Source organism: Eleutherodactylus coqui, chromosome 3 (assembly GCF_035609145.1).
Source record: "Eleutherodactylus coqui strain aEleCoq1 chromosome 3, aEleCoq1.hap1, whole genome shotgun sequence".
NCBI lineage: Eukaryota > Metazoa > Chordata > Amphibia > Anura > Eleutherodactylidae > Eleutherodactylus > Eleutherodactylus coqui.
Window position 1 is genome coordinate 289,732,583 of NC_089839.1, and position 25,001 is coordinate 289,757,583.

At 45.1% G+C, this 25,001-nt stretch overlaps 1 protein-coding gene and 1 pseudogene across 1 annotated transcript in view; both read left to right on the forward strand.

Annotated features, from left to right (window-relative positions):
- LOC136621854 (protein wntless homolog B-like) overlaps nt 1-24,494 on the forward strand; it is a 45,215-nt gene extending 20,721 nt beyond the window's left edge. Inside the window, exons 3-12 of the mRNA XM_066597645.1 lie at nt 809-933; nt 2,126-2,287; nt 4,168-4,304; nt 5,575-5,743; nt 5,826-5,923; nt 8,195-8,258; nt 13,231-13,374; nt 15,600-15,683; nt 18,144-18,297; nt 23,996-24,494. Coding sequence (XP_066453742.1) covers nt 809-933; nt 2,126-2,287; nt 4,168-4,304; nt 5,575-5,743; nt 5,826-5,923; nt 8,195-8,258; nt 13,231-13,374; nt 15,600-15,683; nt 18,144-18,297; nt 23,996-24,105 — 1,247 coding nt within the window. The 3' untranslated portion in view covers nt 24,106-24,494. The remainder of the gene's footprint in view (nt 1-808; nt 934-2,125; nt 2,288-4,167; nt 4,305-5,574; nt 5,744-5,825; nt 5,924-8,194; nt 8,259-13,230; nt 13,375-15,599; nt 15,684-18,143; nt 18,298-23,995) is intronic.
- Nucleotides 19,753-20,418, forward strand: LOC136620044 (large ribosomal subunit protein uL14m pseudogene; annotated as a pseudogene).
- Nucleotides 24,495-25,001: the final 507 nt, after the last annotated feature.

The window sequence follows — 25,001 nt, forward strand, 5'->3', positions numbered from 1 at the left end:
AAATTGGGAAACTGGTCTAAAGTGCTGACCAGTAGGAGGCCTGCAAGGCTAGTTCCAACTATAGATGGGAAACTAGGTGAAGGAGGATGGTAGATGCAAGGACTGCTATGCACCAGCACCGCATTATTCTAGGAACGAGTGATTATATTAGTAAGGGTACAGTCGGCCATATGTGGGAGCGCCATCGCTTGGGGGATGGAGGGGTACACAGATGATGCCTTAGGGCTCATTTACATCAGTGTTTTTGTCCTCCGTTCCGTTTTACTTCCCACTGATTACAAAGGGATTTTCTGAGCTTCGGTTATGCTCTGTTCGGTTTTCTTATATCTGTTTTGGGTTGTTTTTGTTTTTTTTTTTTGTTTTTTTTTTTTGTCTTGTTTTTTTTTTTTTTTTTTTTTTTATGGGTAAAGTAGTGTGGATTGCAGCACTTTTTGTGTTTAACTTTTTTTTAAACAGAACAAAAAAAAAACTTCTTAAATCGGAAAGCTGAACACTAATGTGAACAAACCCTTACTCCAGCTTACTGGATGCTGCTTTGGCAGAGCCTGGTACGAGGGAATGCACGGCATCGTGGGCACTTAGGGACAGGAAGTCCTGGATGACGACTGGTGCTGTCCCCTAAATGTCAGCAAATAAAGAGTGAGCACAAGAAACGCAGCTCCCTTGGGACTATCAAAACGCATGATGGGGAAAAAATGTTGGAAAAGAAACTTTAGTATACTATTTGATCATTTGATCATGACAGAAGTTTTTTTTAAAAACCAATCAGAAGTTTTATCTTCACTATTTCCCTGTCTTTGCCTTTCAGAGGATAATGCAGTGGTGACCCTCGATGTGGCCATGGCGTACCGTGACGAGTTAAGTGACCCGTGGACTGAGCTGGCACGGTCTGTAGAGCAGAGAAAACTTCAGTGCACGTTCCCGGTTCCTAAGGTGACATTTCTGGGGCTCTTTACAGTTTTATTGAACTTTATTCTAAATTTCAGGAAAAGGGTCATTTATCTGTCCGCTGTCAGTAGATTGTGAATGAGAGAGAGGGGGAGGGGAAGGGAGCAACATGACTACAGGATCAGACTACACAGGACTTGTTTGTGGTCTGTTGCCATGGAGACTTGTAGGGCTGCATAGGCTGTGTATACACAAAATTGTAAAGGTATGTTTTATTGGGAGGAAATAAGTCATTTTCTAATGATATATCATATGAAACAAGAATCTTTCATTTGTAGGACTTTAAAATATTAAAAACTAGGGGCTCATTCACACGGGCGTAATTTCACGGTGAATGGAGTCAATGAAAAGTAATATATACATTTTTGTGTGTGTGTGTGTGTGTGTGTGTGTGTCCGTATCCCACCAGGCTCTATTTTAGGGCTTATTCAGACAACCATATATCGGCCCGGTTTTCACGTCCGGCCAATATACGGCGTCCCTCTCTGCAGGGGGAGGAGGCTGGAAGAGCCGGGAGCAATGCACTGAGCTCCCGCCCCCTCTTCGCCCTATTTGCAATGGGGGTGGGGGGGTGGAGCGAAGTCCTGGAACTTAGCTGCGCCCCCTCCCTTTGCAGATAGTGGCGTGGGGCGGAAGCTTAATGCACTGCTACCAGCTCTTCCAGACTCCTCCTACTGCAGAGAGGGACGCCGTATATTGGCCGGACATGAAAACCCGGCTGATATACGGTCTTCTGAAGCCGCCCTTATCGTGTATTATGCGTGCAAAAACCCTACTGTTTTCTATGGGTGCGTAGCATATGCAATGCCAATGCAAGTACTAGAAAACCTGAACACTATCACGTGACTGCAAACGACACAGACATAACGTTACATTTTCCAGACAGGACAGAACATACCAGACATTAACTCTTTCATGCCTGCAATCTTCTAACACACATAAATCAAATGCACTCCACAAACAAGACACTGACAGGACAATGGCTTGAGACAGACCTGGAACATTATGGAGGGGCCCCACTAACTCCGGACCACTACATTTCCACAGTGGGAGAAACTTTGCATGTAACACATAGGAAGGGAAAACTAGTAAGCGGTTTCCATTGGTGTTGATTGAATAAAACATGAAAAAAAAATTTCTGTATTCGCCTTCTATAACTTGTATTCTTCTATTCTAGACCGATGACAATCAAGGCCGTTACTACGAGTGCGACGTCCTCCCCCTCATGGAGCTGGGTAGCGTGGCGCATAAACATTACCTGGTGAACATCAGACTTCCCGTTATCGAGAAGAAGAAAATAAATGTGGGCATCGGAGAGATAAACGACCTGCGTTTAGTGGTGAGAAATCCTCCAATGTTCCAAATGGATTCTGATGAGCTTTTATAGGATAATTAGAGTGAAAAACGAGCGACTTGGATGCTCTTCCTTCCCGCGTGATTCATTTTGCTGAGCAGAAAGCTCCTTTTATAACGGAGTGATCTCCTCTACTGTACATTACTCTGTCATAAGTGCCAAGAACTCCTCGCTGTTATGACTACCTACGTATACCTGACCATAGGGGGTTCTCTCGTGATAACTTACCATAGATGACACTGTTGTATTGTGCAGAGGCTGTAGATGTCTAGATATGAATGTAACCAAATCTAAGACTCTGTTCGGATTTCCATTCTTCTATTCCCTTATGGAACAGAAGAACGAAAACACAACATCCACCGCATCTGTCAAAGTGATGGAACTCGCTATAATGGGTTCCAGCATTTTACTGGGAAAAAGGTGCAGCATGCTGTGCCTTTTTTTTTTTTTTTTTTTATTGGTGGAAAAAGCTGACAGAAATCTGGAGAGAGCCTAAAGGCCCATTTACACGCAAAGAATCTTTCAAACGATTGAAACATTTTGCGATCTATTTGCAAAAAGTGTAAATGGCCATTAACACTATCATCTTTTTTACATGTAAAGGGGCCTCCAGGAGCTGTTTGCAGAGCCCAGTATGTGATTAATCACACACCCAGCTGTGCACACAGTTGCATTGTTCTCCTGGTGGCTGACAGAAATTAGTGTTACCTGCTGACTCCCGTGGAGATAACAGCATGCAGTCTACTGAGACACTTCATCTGTGTCTGAACAATGGATTTTTTAAGGTTCACCTTTAAAATCATCATTCAAACGAAAAGTGCAAGATGCCTGCATTTATATGTAATGATTATCGCTCATTTTCGGTTGTTTGAACAAACTTTGAGTGATAATCGTTACGTGAAAATAGGCCTTATAGTAGCTTTACATGGGACAACCATCAGCTGAAGAATGAGTGCTTTTCTTTTCAGCTCTAGTTGTCCGATGTAATCCTGGGACCCGATGGGGTACTGAGTGAAAAATCGTTTAATAGTTACTAGTTGCAGCTCACTGAGACTAAGCGACTGGTAAGAGCTCTCACTCAATGTTAAAAGATGGTTCATCTATGAGCGACTGCCTGTTCTAAGTGAATGGAGGCAGGCGGCTGGAAGAGATCTGTGGCGCGCTCCGTCGTTCAATGAATGGAGGCGATTTCCCCCCCCCCCCCCCCCCCCCCCTTGTGAAGGCTTATGTACCTGACAGATATCCGTGTGAATCCACACGGGGCCACTTATCTCACCCCCCCCCCCTTCCCTCCCAGTACATGTAAGTGAATTAGTTGTTAACTTAGGTAGTTTTCCTTCTGTCTGAAACTCCCTGTTTTTTTTTTTTTCTCAGAAGGTCATTGACCTTAAGTCTGACCGATTCCAATCTACTTGCGGTTATAAATTTACTAGTGAGATGCTCAGTGTGTGTGATGCTGGGTGAGGGGGGGGGGGGTAATAGGCTGAACTAGATGGACATGTGCCCCAGAATCATTACTGAAGGAATACAAGTAGTTACTAAACAGACATGTTGGGAGAGGTGACTGGTCCTCCTTGAAGGCATTGTCCTACCAAAGGCAATTCACATGATTGTAGGGTTGGGGGTCGAGGTCGAAACCACACTGATTTAACTTTGATATCATATCTTTGGTGGGATTCCATCTATTTGAAGCCATATTTTGCAACAAGGAAATATATAGAGGAGGGGAATATCTTGTTGATTACACTCAGATTTACATATCTGGTCCCATTTTTATTGTGGTTGCTGTGCCGTGTCAATCTGTTTAAAGAAATCCTAAATAAACTGAAGTACTATGTTTAATATGTGACTTTTGCCTTTCCCAGGCCATCTTCCAGAATGGCGGCTTCACAAAAGTGTGGTTTGCTATGAAGACATTCCTGACCCCAAGCATATTGATTATCATGATCTGGTACTGGAGGAGGATCACCATGATGACCCGCTCCCCGGTTTTGCTGGAAAAGTAAGACCATTTGCATTGCTGCTGACTTCCACCATACATGTGGTCATTGCTATTCATTTCTAGAGTGCCTTTCGTGGGCTAATCCAAGTAGGGACTGAGTGCACAAGGGTGCGACTATGGTAGTAGTATATATGATATTGAAATAATTACAGTGCTGCATACATAGTGAAGATCCTGTGTGTGACATCCTGTGATCAGTAACAATGTATTTCTGAAACGGTTGTACTTCTTGGCTATTTCCAACTACAGTATTAAGTACCAAGACTGGTTAAGCCATGGACTAACCTCTGACAGAAGATCGCATGGTGGCAGACCACATGTGGTTGATCCTAGAGGCGAGTGTTCGGTGGCACATTTGGTATCTTGGCAATGATATGCCACGGTAGACCAACTGACCCGGCAGTACAACAGCAGGGAAGTTAGACAAATATCTGCAATGACCATGCAGCTTACCTTGCATCAACTAGGGTTCAATAGCCAAATACCAGTAAGGTTGCCTCTGATGACTCCATGTAATCACCAACAATTCCTCCCATGGACCCAAGAAAGACATCAGTGGATCTTGGTACAATGCAGAAGGTTCTTTGGTATGCTGAATCCTATAACCTGCTGCACTATATGAATGGCTGGGTCTGCATCTGGCATAAAATGGCATAAAGCCATATCCTATGGGTGCACCGCTTGCGTTCAAAAGGCTGGTGACTACAGTGTCATGGTCTGGGGAGCAGTTTCCTGGAAAGGCCTAGGACTGTTGGACATTCTTGAAGAATATGCTGTACCCATATCTTCAGGAAATCTTTCCTGACCACAGAGCAATGTCCTGTTGAAAAAAATGGCACTATGTCATCAACCTTAGACCGCTAGGGAGTGGTTAGAGGATCATGGCAATGAATTCTGTACACTGCCTTGGCCCTCAGACTCACTGGACTGTAAACCCATGGAACCTGTTTGGGTTATGATTGAAATGGCTGTGAAATCTGCTCCCACTTATCCGTAAAATGCGCACAACTTGATGGAGATGCTGTAGCGGTTATGGGTCGAGTATGAAGGATGTTCACCGCCTTGTGAAATCTCCTCTCTGACCTCTGAAAGCCGTGATTGCCCAAAAAGATGGACCAACGTGTTATTGAGGTGTTTCTGATGCAGTGATTGTTCAGTGGATGTAATTTCTGTGACTGTGACAAAAGACCATTTACAGAAAGTCTGAGGCAACATCCTATCCTTAGTGATTCTGTTGTGTAAAATCGCTAACTTGTATTTGTTTCCAAAGGGTTATCTTTGCGCTGGGCATCTCCATGACCTTCATTAATATCCCTGTTGAATGGTTCTCCATTGGATTTAACTGGACTTGGATGTTGCTCTTCGGTGATATCCGCCAAGGCATTTTCTACGTGATGCTGTTGTCCTTCTGGATCATCTTCTGCGGGGAACATATGATGGTATGCTTGGTTATTTGACTATTCTCGTTCTTGGTTGGGTGTAGGAGACACTAAGTCTTACCTCTCAATGTATCATCCTTAGGACCAGTCTGAAAGGAACCGCATATCTGTCTACTGGAAGCAAGTTGTTCCCATTGCTTTTGGCTCCTGCTGTCTCTTCATTTTCGACATGTGTGAAAGGTAATTGTTCATCTTGACCCTAACTGGTCGTCTCAACCTGGCGGCAGGCGGTGCACTAAAATTGAAAGATCTTATTAGTGTGGATGCATTGATAGTCGTTCTCTTTAGGATAAACCTGTAATTTTAGGAATAGGATGTATTTATGTATTCTGACCTCGTTTCCTATGCTGCTTCTGTAAGGTGGAACACAATCCTCTATGCAATCCTTGGAACAATTCTTTTGCATTGTATTCTCCATTAGTTTTTAGATAACTTCATTAGTATTTGTTAAAGGTAGCTAGACTGCTGGTTATAGAACCAATTCAGTGCTGGGAGTTTATATTCACAATTTGTGTGGGTTTTATGGTTGAATTTCCATTTATGCTGAATATAATTTGATCCCGGGAACTCAGATCTTTAGGATTGGTGCTGTATGGCTATGTGGCTTAGGCCGCCTACAGACGGGCGGGTCGGATCCGGTGGCGAGGATTCTCGCCGCGGGACCCGACCCGAGCGCCTGCAGGGACCAGCGCGTACTCACCCGCGCCTGCGATCTCCGGCTGTTGATGTGCCGGCTTGCAGAAATAGAGCATACCGCGATTTGTTTGCCGCGCGATATTTCGCGTGGCCAAATCGCAGCCGTCTGCATAGGATTGTGTTTGTTAACGCAATCCTATGCAGGCTTCCAGCAGCGGAAGCTCCGCGGGAAATCCCACCGCGGATTTTCCGCTCATGTGCAGGCGGCCGTAGACAGCTTGTCTATAGACTGAACATTACACAATATACATTTTGTTTAAAAAAAAAACAAAAAAAAACAAATAAATAAAAATGAACACCTAGAAGGAGTTGTTGTTTTGCTGCAAAACTCTGGATACAGGTCCCTTTTACAAGAAACGAGGCCCTAAAAGTGATTCCCCCTTGCCGTATAAAAAGCCTCTCAGAGGCTCCTTGTGTGTAGTGACCCCTTCTTCCGCTTGTGTAGAGCTTGTTGACCACTAGACGCCTCTATGACGCAGAAAAGCAATTTCACCCCATTACCCGAGTCTGTGAGGGGCGCATTATTGGGATCGGAGAAGCTGGTGGGCGTATTGATGAATTGTCCCCAGCTGGCCGTTCTGACCAGACTGTTAGGCCACCTGCACACGGGCGGAAATCCCGCGGCGGGACTTCCCGCGGGATTTCCGCCGCTCAAAGCCTGCATAGGATTGCGTTAACAAACACAATCCTATGCAGACGGCCGCGGTTTGGCGGCGCGAAATCTCGCGTGGCAAACAAACCGCGGCATGTCCTATTTTTGTGCGGGGCTCGCAGAGCCTTGCACAGAAACGTCACTCACGCAGCCGCCGGCTCCGGTCTGTGCATGTGCCAGCTGCCCGGCAGCCGGCACATGAAAGAGCCGGGGCCGCCGGGCGCGGGTGAGTACGCGCTCGTCCCTGCAGGCGCTCGGGTCGGGTCCCGCGGCGAGAATTCTCGCCGCCGGATCCGACCCGCTCGTCTGCAGGCGGCCTTAGGAGGTGTTGGGACCAGTGGAGGGAGTGCGAACAAGGTGACCAGGCTCAGGACCTCCGTCAGACCACCAGTAGACAGGATCTTCTGATAATTGCACAAGCGGCTCCAACTGTTTTTGTTGTCCTTCATTTAGAGATGGGTGGCGCAATTGGAAATGGTTCCAACAGGGACCTGTAACAAACATTTGGTCTCACAACGCGTATTACATGGGCTGCCTTTGAGACCCACCCTCTGTCGCCTCCGTTTGTAGTGGTATCATGAACAACAAAACTGGACGCTATGGAGGGGAACCGGATTTTTAGCGATTTAATCCCAGGTTTAGTTCGGGCACTGACGACCGTCATGTTTTTGTCTGGAGACCTAGGGGTGAGCGCCTCAATCATGTCTCTGCGTGGAGAGGCACACTGCCCCCTGCTAGTGTGATGCTCTGGAGAGCCATCCCATACTACAGTCGGTCCCCCCTAGTAGTGGTAAAAGGGACAATGACAGCTCAGCGATATGGAAGCGGTATGCCTCCGTTCCTGCCCTTATCACATCTTCTATCCAAGCTGGAGGCGGTACAACAGGGTACTAGAGCCTCCCCTTGAAGGAGTCAGTTTTCCACAATAAATGATCCTTTTGCTACAATACATTAATCCCTAACTTATATCAATGATACAATCACGCATAGAAAGTTTCATTCAATTCAGACAGCTCCTTCTAGGTGCTTCACTTACATTTTTCTTGCAATGAGTGTGCTATTGTTTTTACTGGTTCGCATGAGTTCTCACTTTTTTCCCTCAGGGGGGTGCAGTTGAAGAACCCATTTTATAGCATTTGGACCACAGATGTAGGCGCAGAGCTTGCCGTATCCTTTTTACAGCTTCACCTTTTAAAGATGTATTATTTATAGGTTTTGTGTTAAAATCTGATATTTGAGGATTCCACCTCCTGAGATCCGCATGTGTCTTGAGTACAACTTGCTGTGCGAACCGGTTTGTATAACGCCCATGAATTTTTTTAAATTTTTTTTTTATGGGAATTATGGAAACTGTACCTCGGCTGTTTCCGTCATCCCGGCCACCCCACCACATTGTAATAAGCAGTGGTTTCCATCTGAGTAATTTTTGGCCAAGATGGAAAAGCCGCCTCTTAAAGGGGATTTCAGCAATATGATAAAACTGTACAGTGCTAGGACAATGGTTGAAAATGACAAAGTCCTACTTGGTGGTTCAGCATCACCAGTCCATCCTCGCCACCGGACTGTTCTGTATACACGCATCTGATTCAGCAGTCAGTCTCTCTCCTCGGTGGTCTCAAGCCATACATTGGGGCCAGTGATTTGCAGTGGTGACGTTTCATATAAATATGTGACCACTAGAGACTAAGCCCGGTGGTGAGGGAGTTCATTTAGGAGTACTACTTTATTTCTAGCTATTGCCTGCCTGCTGTGCACCTCTAGTATAACTCGGAGAACCCTTTTAAACCATCAAGTGTCAAGATTTGCACCAGTGATATGGCTTTAGGTGCAGATCTTCACCCCTTTGCTCTGCAGAATGCTGTGGGCATGGCTGATTCTCCCCAGAGCAGAGGAGAAGTGACGGACGTTTCAGCTCCACTCATACAAGTGTGATAAATGTGTTTAATAATTTACTCCTGTTCATCTCGCATGCAGGAACATTGATTTCATGTCAAGTTCCTGAGCGCCGGGATCGTGAAGAGGAAAGCGAGGCGGAGGCGCCCGTGGTAATGAGGATGGATGCAGTGTAGAGATGAGCAAACGTACTCGTTTAGGGCGATTTTGCAATCGAGCAGCGCTTTTTTTCGAGTAACTGACTACTCGGGCGAAAAGATTCAGGGGGCGCCGGGGGTGATCGGGGGGTTGCAGAGGGGAGTGGGGGGGGGGGGGGGGAGAGAGAGCTCCCCCCCTGTTCCCCACTGCTACCCTCCGCTCCACCACGCCGCCCCCGCCCCCCGAATCTTTTCTCCCGAGTAGTCAGTTACTCGAAAAAAGTGGTGCTCTATTGCGAAGTCGCCCTAAACGAGTACGTTCGCTCATCTCTAATGCAGTGCAGTTATAGGGGCTGCTGGACCCCTGTGCCATAGAAGAATGGCTGGCTTTTGCTGATATTATACAGGTTTTATATTGGCTGTACATCAGGTCTGCTACCACGTCTGTTCTAGATTGTCCGCTCATATCCACCAGTTCTGTTCCCGGGTGTCCTTTAGGGTTGCGTTGGGTAAGAGGAGCACTTAGTACAAGTATAGCCAGTGCAGTGCAAGGTAGAGTTAGATTATTTTAAGAAATGGGATGTATGAAGGGAGGTCACCTTGTGATCTCCCTTTATACACGTCCTGCATCTGCAGGCCGTAAAAGCACTATAGGGCCGTCACTAAGGGGTTAAAGAAACTTATGAAGACCGGCATTTCAAACATTGATCTTAACATGTTTTCCCCCAGCGCATGGCTCTTCATGAATTAGGCGCATCTCGGCACCTCTGTGCATCTACACAGATATGTATGCCAGGAATTTCTGGTATAGATTACAAGTAATTGTGTCAGTCCAGGGCAGCCATGCCCCCTCCTGACAAGGCATGCCCACCTCTTACAAAAGGCCAACAAAAAAAGCTGAAAAGTCAATTTTTCAGTTGTGCAAAAATTTGCAACTTTTTTCTCTAGAAATGTGGTTCAAAAGCTTTTAGAGAGATCATCTAACACATTTTAATGCACAGTTTAATGCAAATAGTGTTGCATCATAATTTAAGAGACGGATGGAGATGCACACACACTTTCTCGTTGCCTCAATTAACCCCTGTAAGACCAACATGTCAGGGCCTGGTGGGGATGCGGGTACGCACATTTATCTGCATTCTGCTTCCATTCTGTCTCATGTGAATGCCGCAGTCAGTCTGTGCCCGCCGCAGTGACTTTGTCCGTGGCAGCCTCCTGTCGTGCAGTATCTACCGGGGTCATGAGGTTTTACTGCTGTCTTTTTAAAAGGTTTTCTGTCCGGGGAGTCTGGTGCGCTCTTATGTAATCCTGACGAGTGACTCTGTTGATGCGTAATAACACAAGTTCTCCTCTGTGCGGGTGTGTGGTTTTCTTTTTCCCGTCTCTGCTCTGGTGATGCTGTGCTGTTTGCCTTTTGGGTAGGGCACATACTGAAGAGATTGGTGCAGCTGTTTTCTGTTACTGTTTATGCATGAATGTGTGGATTTCTAATGCAAGGAATTGTATCTTCTATATAATGAGATGGTTCTGAAAACATGCGTGTCTCATCTATTACACATATATACTTTTAAAATTTTTTAAATAAATCAAGCGCCTAGCTGAGTTGCTATTTTTGCAAAACTCGGCATGCAGTTTCATCTCAGGCAGATATGTAAATGATTAGAGTTGTGGTAATTAGATGAATGGTCTTGTCACCTGAAACCCTAAAAATGGTTCCCCTCCTTGGCCTATAAAAGGCTCTCGGAGTCTCCTTGTGTGTAGTGACCTTCTTCCGCTTGTGTAGAGTTTGTTGGCCACCAGACCCTCTACGATGCAGAGAGATGTTGCTCAGTTCACTCATTTAAAAAAAAAAAAGTCAGTCCTGGACTATCTGGGGATAGAAAAAAAAAGTTGTTTTTAATCCCAGATAGTCCAGGACTAATGTTAGAATAGTGCCACCTGCTGTTGCTATTGAAAGGCCCTCCTGTGTCACACTGCTCAGTCCTGCAGAAATGCTTTTTCATGGTGTCCTTGTTTGCTCAGTATCTCTTCTGACATCAGAGCATATGCAGCAACTTCAAAAGCAGCTGCTCACCATACCAGAGATCCCTGCACATACCTGGCAGAACCGAGAGAAGCAACACTGAGCATGTGTGACCATGTACAAGAATGAGCATGTGTGACCTAACGGAACAATAAGTTGGATGCGGAATAGAAACAGGTGGCACTATTCTAACATTTAGTCCTGGAATATCTGGAGAATATATATATTACACATACTCATAAGTGTGAAGAAAAAAAAACTTAACTGCCCTGTTAACACTAGATTCTCAGCATGCCCTTTTGGTGGCAGTTTAATGCAGGAATTTCAGTCTCATCCAATAGGTGTAGTTTCTATGTAAAGCCCCATTTACACATTATCGTTTGAATGAAAGACTGAACGGATTAACAACTTTTTTGCATAGAAATGCTGAGCATTTAAATGTACAGATAAACGTTAAAAATCCTCTCCATTTCCCTCATTAGCTAAAGTAGACACTGTATAGGTTTGCTCAGGTGAGCGTGTGTTTATGCGAGGAATTTCTGGCCAGGAGGATTTTAATTAGTATGTAGATAAAACTTTGTTAACTATGCTCTAAACTTTGATAAAACAAAGTTAGGGCCCCCACAGCACTTGGTTAGCTACCTCATGTGGAATGTCTGTGTGTCTATGCGTGTATGTCTCTACTGCTAATTGTGGTTGAGTTGTGTATTGACCTGGGTACCAAAAGGTCACGGTCTGGTGTCACTGTCAACTAACCTGTTTGTTTGTGCCCGGCTAGCCTGTTCTGTGTCGTCGGTCATCCCTGTCTAGTTTAGGATAGGTGAGGGGGAGAAGTTGGGGTAAGCAGAGGCCTAAGGCAGTGTAAGAGGAGGGAGAGGGAAGAGGAGGGGACTCGAGCTCAGACCAGCCAGTCAAGCTCGGCTTAACCAAGGCCAAGTCCTCTTCAGCTAAAGCTAGGTTTCGAGTTCTCAAGCCAGCCATCAGTCTCTTTCCACCCTGCTTAAGTGGGAACTTATATCAGGGCGGACCCCTCAGAATCTGGAGGAAGAGCAGCCATATCAATTGTGAGTTATCTTGTCCCTACAGAAGTTAGCAAGACCAGAGGAGAGCCTACTCCACTTCGTCCCTTCCTCCACAAGTAACCTTTAAATGTCATAAGCTTGGACCTCCGCTCAGGAGCTTTATTCCTCAAGAAAGGGAGTGTTGAGGGAAGATTGTATTTTATCTAGAGGGAACAAAAAGTGTTAAAACGGTTACCAAGTATTCAATTGACAACTGTGTACTGTGTCGCCAAACTGCCAGCTTTAAGTAAACTGTGTACCTTCGGTTTACTACTACTTATACGGACTGGTCTCTTGATTTCAATGGCACATTACATTAAAAGGCACTGGCGTCACATGAGATCTACACCATTACTGCTGACAACATTTTGTGTTATCAGCTTGCTCCGCGAGCCATCGTTCTGGGTAGAGTAGCCACCACTGTAACACAAGCTGTAGTTAGAGTACCCGCTCAAGCTACTTCTGCCAACTCCAGCCCGCTGCAGTTGTCTACTGCCAGCATGAGTAAACAAGTAGTTTGCCATGCTAAACACAATGACTATCACCCCCTTCCCTCAAGTTGTTCAGTCTTTCAAAGACTGAACAAATGCCATTTAAATGAAGCGAAAAGCAAATGAATGAGAAACCATTTTTTATGCAAGCTGAAACTCTGCAATAAATGTCTGCATTTTGCATGATGGCTTCGCATTTACACGTAACGATTCTCTCATTTTAATACATGTGAATTTCTGGTGCGACTCCAATAATTGAGGTAAATTGCTGTTTGTCTAGTGTGTGTGCGGGTTTTTTGTCTTGCCATAAGGGGAGTAGGCAGACTAAATGGAGACTAGATAACACATCTGGAACTGGTTGTAGATTTAAGAAGAATTAAGACACAATTGTTACTCACGATATGTTCTCCTAAACTCCAGACTTTCAAGTATTGCCTTTAAAGCCGTGTGGATTGTGTGATGAGTCAGGACATCTGTGCACAACACACAATTAGTTATTTACCAAACTTTTTTTCCCTTAACGGATGTTCTCAGATGGCTTTCATCATAGTGGCTGGAATCTGCGCCTGTCTCTACTTCTTATTCTTGTGTTTTATGGTGTTTCAAGTTTTCAGGAACATCAGCGGGAAGCAATCCAGTTTACCAGCAATGAGCAAGGCCCGCCGGCTGCATTATGAGGTGAGTGACATCAGGCTGTCCGAAACGTCAACTAAAGAATTTAAAAAATTGGATGAAGTTTATGTATTAGTATGTAAATTAAGGGGATTGTCAGTAACACTATTTTCCAAATCTTAAGGCCCATTTACACTGGACGAATGTCGGGCAAACTATGCTCTAGACTCTTCCCTGTGTGTACTCCCTCCCGTGCTGCTACACAGGAGCGAGTCTCGCTGGCTCGCTCACAGAGTGGCCAGCGTTGGGCCGGGGCGTTAGGATGTTTCTCTCCTCATTCTTCCCTGCCCCGATCCATTCTCTTTAGCAGCAGCCGTTCACTACTGAATAGCTGCTGTTTACAGTGAACACTTAAAATCCTGAACGATTGTTCAGTGTAAACAGCAGCCATTCGGTACTGAACAGCCATTGCTAAAGTGAATGAAGAGGGGCAAGGGAGCGTGAGGAGAGAAGTCTCCTCCTGCCGACCCCCTGCTGAGCGAGCCAGCAATACTCACTCCTGTGCATTGAGTATGTGCATGGAGAAGTGTTGGGCATCGTTTCTCCAACATTCGTCCAGTGGGCCTTAAGAGTCGAACCCTGTACACCCAAATGTTTAATTTTGAGAGCAGTCGAATAATTGTCTCGTTTGAAATTGGGGCATCATATCGTAAAATCTCCCAGAGGACTGGCTGTAGTGCAATATCAGTACAGAGGGTGGTTACTTAGTGGATAACGATGACTCCAGTACTCGTAGAAGGGCAACGCCACGTGAAGACTGCCAAATTGTGTGGAAGGCAGTTGCAGATAGACAAGTGACCTCAGCACAGATCCGAGCAGCAATTCGAGTCGGAGTCCTCTAACAAACAGTTGTAAACTGATTGTTTGAAACTGGGTTTCATTTTTGGATCCCCATGCAGTGTGTTCCGTTAACCAGATACCACTGCCAGCAATGACTAACCTGGTGTGCTGCTAGATCCAACTGGATACATGAATGGAGTTTAGTTTAGTGATGAGTCCTGATTCTGTCTGGGGTGAAGTAATAATTGTCAACATATCTGCGTTTTGGAGAAAGGGCCCACCCTGCTGTGATTGCAGAATGCCACACTGGTCCAACCCACGGAGGCTGGGTTGGGAGGCAATCTGTTATGACAGCAGGAGTTGGTAATTGTTGAAGACACAAAGACTGCCCACCAGTATGTGAACAGTGTTACACCCTGTTGTCATACTCTTCATGGCCACCATCCAGAATGGTACCATCCAACAGGATAATGTCCGTCCACACACTGCTGCCATCACAAGAGACTCCTTGCAAGGTGTCACCTTTATCACCCATAGAGCATTGATTGGACAATGGATTTTTGGTGGGAACAGCTGGAAGCTGCAATTCTAAAGGGGAGACCTCCAAGTTGTCCCACCCTACCTCCCGTTTGTGTGGAGTTCGTGAGGCTGTTGCAGGTATTTTTCAAAAGGGGGTTTGCCGCCTGCCCTTGGCTGGTGGGCATCAGCGGTTGAGTTTATATTTGATGGTGATAGTCTGGGTTTGTACAAGCAAGACTAATCAGTTTATACAATTTATTGGTGGAATAGTCTGGATTCGTATGACCAAGACTATTCAGTTTGATCCAATTTCTAATTGTTAAACCTGTTTGGAAATAAATGCCGCAGCCATTAAATCCCAAGCAGTAGTCTGAGTCATTATTTCAGGTTCAGTGTTGAGTTTATTTTATAACATAAGATTCCATGCAGCATGGAGAGACCCCGACTATATATCCCAACACTTATTGATTCCACGCCTGCAAGGATCCAAGAGTGTATAGGTAGGTGCTCGTGGTGCGCACCCGTCTTACTGAAGCCTGAACCCAATGGTAATAAACGTTTATCTGATTCGTTCCAATTAGTTATCAATTATTCTGGGTAGGACTGTACAGATCTACCATGTCTCATGAAATTCCACTAGTTGCTTCTGGATGTTACTCTTTCAGTTTACACCGGTTTATAATGTGATGTGTACCCTATAGCCAATAGGATAAAATCTCTCGCTGTCCAGGCCATGGCCAGTTAGTAATGTGCTAACCCCTAAAACCACAGGGGATCTGCTTCAAAAAACTGTAGACTAATCCGCCCCATTTTGGTGCTGACTTGGTCACTCTGGTTTTCTGGGTTTTCCACAGCTGAAAACCTGCAGCGGACGGAGCCCGCGTGAAGGTGGCCTTTAATTCTCCATTAATTCTTTATGGTTTCATTTATAGGGGCTAATTTTTAGGTTCAAGTTCCTGATGATCATCACCCTGGCCTGTGCCGCATTGACCACAGTGTTCTTCATTACCACACAGGTGAGTTTTCATCACCTTATACCTGTGTGTTCTTATGGACCTGGAAAAAAATACTTATTTGCAATTCCTGCCCACATGCAGTAAGCAGCATTGTTTGGTTTGAAGGTTCTGCTAACATAGAATTTTTGGTCATACCGATGCACTTGAAATTTCAGTGTGAGACTATTATAGAAAAGACCAACTACAGTGGCCAAAAAACTCAAAAGCCATCCCAATTTATCCATGAGTGTCTTCCGGCAGGCCCATCCTGCAGCCTTACCTAAGGCCGCCTTTGGGGAAGGAAATTGTGCGAGATTTGTGCATTGTGAGACTCACAAATATGAAGTCCATTCTTTTGAATGGGTTCATTCACACTAGCGATGTTTTCTTGCATAGCGATTCCATGCAGGGGAAAAAATCACAGCATGTCCTATCGTTGTGCCATATTGCCCATTTTTTTCAATAGGGCTGGCAGCAATCAATGGGACAAATCCACGGCTGTGACGGCTACGGTGGGGGATTCCTTCATTCCTGCAGTGAGTCTGTTTCCATGTGAAAACTCCTCGCATCCATGGGTTTCACATTGATGGCGAGGGCGACATCGAGCTGTGATTTATGGCCCCATATCGAGCTCACCTGTGTGAAGGAGCCCTTATGCTCATGTCTTAGGCAGTTTTGTTTTTCATACCTTACCTGGGAACCTTTTATAGAGGATAGTATATACATGGGCTGAGATAATGCAGTTCACAGTCAGGATCCTGAAACACTGACCTGGCACTGGGCAAGTTCAAGTAGCCCGCTGGACAACATGAATCTCATAGTCGGTCAGTTCTGTGTAAGTCTGAAAGGGGTTTCTACTACACTCCCTTTAACATGCAGGGGGGAGTCAAAAGTTATCCGCACTTTGGCTGTAGAATTTAATTTAATGAAATTTCAGAAAAGGCAAATACATTATTTTTCAACATAATCTCCCTGCTTTTTTTCATTACACTTTTGTCCATCTGTCAAGAAGCTTTGTATTCCCTAATTAAAAAAAAAAAAAAAAAAAAAAAGTTTTAGTCTGACCTAGAAGCCACAAATGCATCAGATGTGAATCTTCATCCTCCTAGGGCTTCTTTGAGAGAAACAAACAAGGTGATAGTCCTGATCTTGCCACATTGGACTATAGGGAGGAGGCTTTAACACCTGAAAATAACAGTTTTCTGTATGGGAACATCAAGAAAAACTTTATGCCGCTCTCACACAGGCGTCTGTTAAAATGCAGAGTTTTAATGCGCCTTTGACAGCTTTATTTAATGCACCCCATCATTACAATGGGCGATGAGGTGCATTTAAAAAGTGCTGAAACGCACTAAAATAGAGTGGACAGCTTTCAAAAATTGTGCCGTTTCTAACGCTCGTCTAAGAAGCCCCATTAAAATCAGCGCCGATGTTTTACAGTGTTTAGCACGGCTTTTCAAATGTCACTCTAAACGCTGTAAAAGTGTGTGGCTTTAAGCATCAATTTTCCAGCTGATAGTTGACTTTATTTTTTACTTTTTTTTCTTGGTCAGCAATTTAGGATGTTTTCATTTCATACTCTGCTGCTTGTTTTCTAAAGGCCCATTTAGACCCAACGATTCTCGCTCAAAGCCGTCTTTTGAGTGAGAATCGTTGGGTCTAACTGCACTGACATCGTGCAGTTTTCGTTAACGAGTCGTTCATAATTGTCTTTCACCAAGCTGAAAGAGAACAATGAGCCTTATCAGTGCGGCATGCTGAGTTCTCAACGGGATACCGCTGATACTGTTTCAGCTGGTATCCCGCTCAGAGAACACAGCCGGAGTATGAAGAAGACAGAGGTCCAGCTGTGTTCTGCATACCCCACTCTGTATAAAAAAGGGAAGACAACAGTTTTATACAGAAGACAAGCGACCCAGCTGTATACCACCTGAGCGCTCTGAGAAGACAACAGCTCCATGAGAAGATAGCGGTCCCGCTTGTCTTCTGCATACAGCATGAGCTTTAATTTACACACCGCTCCAAACTGTCACTCAAAACTGCCGTTTGACGGATCATCTTGCTGTGTAAATGCACACAACGATTATCGCTCAAAAGATGTCCTTTGAGCGACTTGTGAGCGATAATCGTTTTCTAAATGGGCCTTAGGCTCGAGAGTAAATCGCTGCTCTTCATGCAAATCACAAGTGGGGCAGACTTCTTTTTTTTTTCTTTTTCTTGCATTGCAGTAACTGGGGAAACAGCGTCCTTCTGTCTGTTGATTAACAAGTGCAGCCAACAGAGGTGTTAATAGAACTGGAATGCGGATAATTTTTGACTCTGCCTCCTATATGAATAGGGCTGGGGTGTGGCTGTAGCGTAGGATTGGAGGGGGTGCAGCCGGTGTGATCACTCTCTACCTCGCCTGTTAGAAGGGAGTGCAATGATTTTTGAGCTTGATGATATTTCTATTGGATTCGAGTAATACTGTCTTACTCCCAGGTGTCGGAGGGTAACTGGAAATGGGGCGAATACAACATTGAACTGAACAGCGCGTTCTTCACTGGCGTTTATGGAATGTGGAACCTGTACGTCTTTGCACTCATGTTCCTGTATGCTCCATCACACAAAAACTATGGAGATGACCAAACGAATGGTAAGAGATGAAGTGTAATGTCACATAAGTGTTTTCCTGAACTAAGATGGGGAGGATTTATCCTCAGGATGGTTCATCAATATCTAAACGGTGGGGATTGGCCTCTTCGGACCCTTGCCGATCAGCTGTTTGAAATGGCTGTGGCACTCAGGTGAGCACCGTGGTCACTTCACTGCATACCAGGCGCAGCACCGTCCATTGTATAGCACCTCCTTTCCATTCACTTGAATTGGGCTGAGATGCTCCTGGTCCATGTAACTGATAAACGGGATGTCACATGCCTGAGAAAAGGCTGCGGCGCTCACCGAAACACTTCTGCCTCTTCGAACAGCTGGTCGGTGGGAATCTGAGAGGCAGACCCCCAGCTGTGGGATATTGATGACCTATCTTGAGGTCATCGTTCTATTAGTCCTGGAAAACTCCTTTTAATACCCACCAGGAAAACCTTAATTTTTCAAGGCTGCTAGAGGATATGAACCCTTCTGCAACCAGTTATTCATTGGAAGAAAAAAAGTACCAACTTTGGAAATTGCCTAAGGGCTTATTTAGACGACCATATATTTTGCTCGGTTTTCACGCCGAGCCGATATACAGTGTCCTTGCCTTCGGGGGGGGAGGATGGAAGAGCCAGGAGCAGGAACTGAGCTCCCGCCCCTTGCCACTATTTGCAACAAGAGGGGTGGGACGGGGGTGGGGCTAAGCGCCGTTACGTGGCTCCGCCCCCATCCCACCCCCTTCTATTGCAAATAGTGGAGAGGGGCGTAGAGGGGACAGGAGCTCAGTTTCTGCTCGTGGCTCTTCCATCCTCCTCCCCCTGCAGACAAGGACACCGTATATTGGCTCGTCCTGAAAACCGAGCCGATATACAGTCATCTGAAATAGCCCTAAGGCTGTATTGATGTTGGTGAGTGCAATGCAGGCTAGTGAAAAACTAAAATAAATTTCCTGTGCTATCACAGCACCTGGGAAACGTTGACCATAATATAATAGATTTCAACTAGCCTGTCAATAGGGAGTCTTATCAGGGACCTTCAAAATCCCTAAACTTTAGGAAGGCAAAGTTCAATCAGCTTAGAGCAGCCCTTAACCTTATTGACTGGGAAATAAGAGTGTAGACAATAAATGAGAACTTTTTAAAACCATCTTAAATACTCCCTGTGAGCGGTTCATAACTTACAGGAAAAAAGTTAGAAGTAGGAGAAAACCAATGTGGCTCAATAAAGATATAAAGGGGGCAACAAACAAAATGAAAGTATCTAAACTATTAAAACAAGAAGACGGCGAGAAACCAGTAAAAAGCTGTAAGGAAAAAAAATGTAAAAAGCAAATAAAAACAGCAAAGGTCGAGGCAAACGAATTGCCAGAGAGGGGAAAACTAACCCTAAACTGTTCAGCTATATACATGGCACAGGGATTAAAACAATGTGTTGGACTTTTAAATAGTAGTGTGGAAACATGGCGGAGGCTGTAGGGTCATGTGACCGGGGTGAATGTCCGCGTGCAGATAAACGCTGTAAACCGGGAGTCATATGAGATAATATAGGACGACATGGCGTTTTTACAGCGAGCGCTGAGCCTGACCTGGAGGATGGCCGCCACACAGAACCTGAGCCTCTCTGCTTCGTGCGCCGCCATCCAGAAGATGACTCGTGTCCGTGTGGTGGATAACAGCGCCCTGGGGAACACCCCGTACCACCGCCCGCCGCGCTGCATCCACGTCTACAACAAGTCGGGGGTGGGGCAGGTCGGGGACACCATCCTCCTGGCCATTAAGGGTCAGAAGAAGAAGGCCATCATCGTGGGCCAGAAGCGGCCGGCCGGCTGCATGACGCCGCGCTTCGACTCCAACAACGTGGTGCTGATAGAGGACACTGGGAACCCTGTGGGCACCCGGATCAAGACCCCCATACCAGCCTGGCTGCAGGGGAAGGGCGCAAAGTACTCCAAAGTGCTGGCCATAGCTTCCACCTTACTGTGACGGCTGCACACTGGCCCCGGGGCCACCACTGGGGGACATCATCCTTCTGGCCGGTGGAGGACATAGAACTCGCAGCTGGATCCGGGGTCTCCTCACTGTAAATGCAGGACTTGTTTATTAAATGATGTTTGTACAGAGAAAAAAAAAAAAAAATAGAAGGTGATGAGAAAACAAATCTTTTTGTTTGTTTTTTTTGCTAGTGTATGCACTCAGGAGAATGAAATGCAGAGTAAGGCCGGCTGTCCACGGGCGATGCGGTATCCCGGGAGCCGCCGCCGAATCTCTGCCGGTCAGCCCTAATGATTCTCCGCTCGTGGACAGGTGCCGGCGCTTTCCATAGCAACGCTATGGGAAGCGTCGTCTGGCGTGATTCGCCGGCGGTTTGCCAGTGAAATACACTGTCGTGGACAGGGGGCCTTAGAAAGTAAACTCTCCATTGAATGTCGCCAGTCTTACCCAGGAAGAAGTGCAAAGCTGCCTTAAAATGGAAAAATCGTGGAGTGGGTGGATCACAATATCTAGAGTTTAGTAAAATTTGGGGTATTTAGTTTTGCAAAAAAAAAAGTCTGAGTGGGGACCTAATTACTATGTATAAATAAATCGGGGATCTCTCCTATGATCTCTTTATACCCAGGACTGCAACTGGAACAAGGGGGAATCTATATCTGGAGGAAAGACTTTGTACACCAACAACCAGCAGTGAGACCGTGACAAATCTGCACCAAAATCTTCTTCAAAAACTGTCAAAATCCCCACTTTTGGTGCGGATCCGGAGCTGATTTCACACTTTCATTAGAAGGAGTGAAGTCTGCTGAGGATCCACATCAAAATCTGCACCATTTTCGCTACATGTGAACCTACCCATTCATTAAAAAAAAAAAACTTCCGTTTTTTTTTTTTTTTTATGAAATGTTTTTTTGTTTTATGTAGACTTAGGTCGCTCCATGGTTACAAACACATTCTTGTGGGCAGTATGTCGGGTTCAGTTGGTAATTGTCAACTCTGTTGGGACTGATTTAGTGATCTTGCACTGAGGTTGGACCCTATGACCCTGGAGGTCCTCTCCAACTCTACCATTCTATGACTTTGTGCTCATCTCTGCCCACTATGGACGATTATAATTTTATTTAAAAGGGGTTTTCTCACCAATTTTCCTTTTTTACACAGGCTGATAATCAGGCTCAAGGGGTCCTCAGATGGATCGTTCACCTGACAATTGGGCTGTGTAAAAGGAAAATTAGGATCACCCTACGAACAAGCAAATGCTTTAACAGCAAGCATTGTTTACGCTTTGGATAAACCTCTTCCCATGGAAGTGATAACTCGATCACTTGTCCCTATATAGCTATCATTTAACGATCAGTCATCTCTACTGGCCACATAATCTGCCCATGTACATGGAGGTACGAGCGCTGACTGACATGCTCCTTGTTGGTCAGTGCTTATTGGCACAGGCAGATTATCTGTCCATGTAAAGGGACCATAAGGCATCCTTTGTCTATATGGTCTGTTAGGAACCCTTTAATTTAGATTGTAAAGAAGAGTGAGGGAAGTAAAGGCCCATCTCTATGAGAAAATAATTTGTCAGTTTCCAACGCAGATGAGTGAGTCAATTCTTAAATCATCAGTTGATTTATTTAGGTGATGGCATATAAATGCCCTTCTGTAACTGATATTGGGTCACGTACTGCAGTCACATCAGTGATGGCTAATGCGCTTGCTCATGTAAATGGGCCATATCACATGACTGCCGGATCAGACTACATTGGGTTGTTTTTGTAGTCTGTAACCATGGAGATGCATGGGTTTGTATTAGTACTGTATACAAAAGACTGTACACTTTTTTTTTTTTTTTTTTTCTCCTGTGGCCAGGATTTCACTACCAACCATGTGGGGTTTTCTCGTGCAGCATTGCGGAGATTACACCAAGAAAGGCATGATCATGAGTTTTGTGCATTAGAAGATGCATGAATATGAACCCCATTCTTGTGAATGGGGTTCCCGCGGTTTGGGGAAGAAAACTGTGACCTGTCCTATCTGTGGGTGTTCCCTCGGAACGCATCACTCATTTATTTTCAATGGGCCTAACGTAGCATCATACGGCATGCGAGGTGCACTCGAGTGCAATGTGAGGTTTACCCATAGAAAATAATGGTAAACCCTGCAAAAACCTGCGCCACGGCTTATACAGAGCCAGAACTAAATCCCTACCATACATGTAACACCAGAACCAATGTCCTTACATAAATTGGATTCCAGAACCAAGCTCCTATCATAAATACTGCACCAAAAACTATAATCCATCTCTATATGGACCGTTTCAGACAAGTGTATTATGGGTGCATTTTTGTGCTCCTCATACAGACTAGTGTCCCAATCTGACTGGATCTATTGACCTAAACTCTGAATCATAGAAGCGCATCCTAGTGGTCCTAATCAAAGACCGATACTGCGGTCATACAGTAGTAGATAAGGGTTCTACACAAGTGATCTGGAGATCCTAGAAGTGATTACAGTAAGTTATATTTAGTGACTCACAGATGACATTATCTCTGGAGTTCACTTTTTCCATCTGGCCCTGACCACCATAAACATTTCTTCCAGCCATGAATTGTGTCTCAGAAGTTTGCAACACAGACTTCTGGTTCTTGCTTTTCCAGTGCCAATTAACCCTTTCCCTACAGACAATCTGCTGCTGCCTCAATTATGTGCCTGTTGCTGTCCTATCTGCCCCTATTGCTGTATGGTGCGATGCCCCAAATACTGGGCTTCAGAATAAATCGCTATCCAAAATAGTCGCACAAATGGCAACCCTGAATAATGGTGCCAAACTGATAGTGCCCATTATTGTTCAACAGATGTTAATAGTACACCATACAGTAAGCCTGGGGTCACATGGGACGGAAATCTCGCGGAATGACCGCACCAAAAAACCGCAAGATTTCTACGGGATAAATGCAGCTTCGCCTTCTGCATTCCCGCCGCACCATCTCTTCCGATAGAGAGAAGAGAGGCCGCTGCGAAAATGGAAAAAAAAAAATTTGACATGCTGCGTCATTGTTTTCTGCGCCACATGTCAGTTTTCGTGCGGTTTGGTCGCAGCGTGTGGACGAGAGTTTTGCAAAATCTCGTCTACTATGCTGACTTATCCCGGGATTAGGAGACGCTGGCGGAATCACCGTGTGACATTCTGCACAGAAATTCTGTGGCAATTTTGCCTTGTGTGAACCCAGCCTAAAAGTAACCCAAACAGTAGTAGTGTTTCTCGGTGCCCCCTTACAGTAATATTCCCCCTATTTGTGCTCCTTGCTTAGTTATATAGTGATACCCTGTCTTAATAATAGTACTTCCTCTAATGGTGCCACCTGAATAGTTATATTGCCTCCAAATACCAAAATGCTCATCTGCTGGGGGTCTGGCCTGCAGGCTCTTGCCTCCCTGCCATGATATCTGGAATGTTTTCTTGGCACATCCTGGTCCTCTGATACCTGTGAATGGATACCATGACTAAAGGGGGTCCAAAGCGCTACTAGATGGGTGTCTCTAATAGAATGGTCATTTAGTGTTCACTTTGGCAACCTTTTCAGGAAATTGTTATTTTCACAATTTCCTAATATGTGAATTTTTAGCTTTGGGCACGCTGGTTGGTTTGCACAACCCGCTATGTATAGCCAGTGATGGTGTTCAATAATTTCTCAGTCTTCTTGCTCTTTACCGCAGGTGGAACCGGGATGAGTAGCGCGGAAGAGCTTCAGCTGACAACGACAATCACACACGCAGATGGACCAACAGAATTGTACCGACTGGCAGGCAAAGAGGCCCAGGAATAACCCCCTTGTGCCATTAGGGTGGGCTCGATGTAGACATTTTAGTTTCCGTATCCCACTATTAAAATGTTGCATATGTTAGCCTTCCTTCCATCTCTCCTATTTATAGCTGGATTTCTCGGAGTGGCAGAACATTTATTGTAATGTAGCCTTTTTTTATAAATGTATATTATATATAAAGTTGGTGGAGCGTGCTCACTTACACTGGTGGATATACTACTATTGTTGTTGCTGCTGAATTTGTCCATCAGACGCCCAGTTTTGCAGTTGCTCTGTTTTTTTCCTTTTGAAGGAGCAATACTGGGAACAATACTCACGATTTTAAAAGCATATACTGCCTCGTGTTCATAAGCAATATCCAATCAGCAATAAAATGATGTTCTTTTTTGTAAGTTTGGCGTGTTTTTAAATATCAATTGACTTTTTAGTTACCTCCGTGTGCCATAACCCTTTCCAATCCAATTTGTATCCTGGTTTTTCTAGGGGGCTTACTCTTTTTCTGCCATTTATACAATGGTGCTATCTGCTGGCTAAAGCCGGTACTGCATGAGGTGACACATTGGATAGGCTCAGACAGCAGAGAGGCTGTCAATATTCAGTAAGACAACCCCCGACGGACGTCTTCCAACATCGGAGCTATACAGCCTTAAATCATAATGTCTTCAGAGGTCAGACAGTGGATTGGAAGGGGTTAAGAGTTAAAAGGGGTTTATGACATTAGGAATAAAGCATTTGTTGAGTTGTAAACTATTGAAGGCCTAATCTCGGGACAGGTCATTACTAGTAGATCAGCGAGGGTCTGTTGCAAAGGACTCACTGATCAACTGTTCACCCAGCCGCTGCACTAAGAAGATTTCTGCAGAGCGCTCCGTTCCCACTGTAGTAGGGAGGCTTGGTAT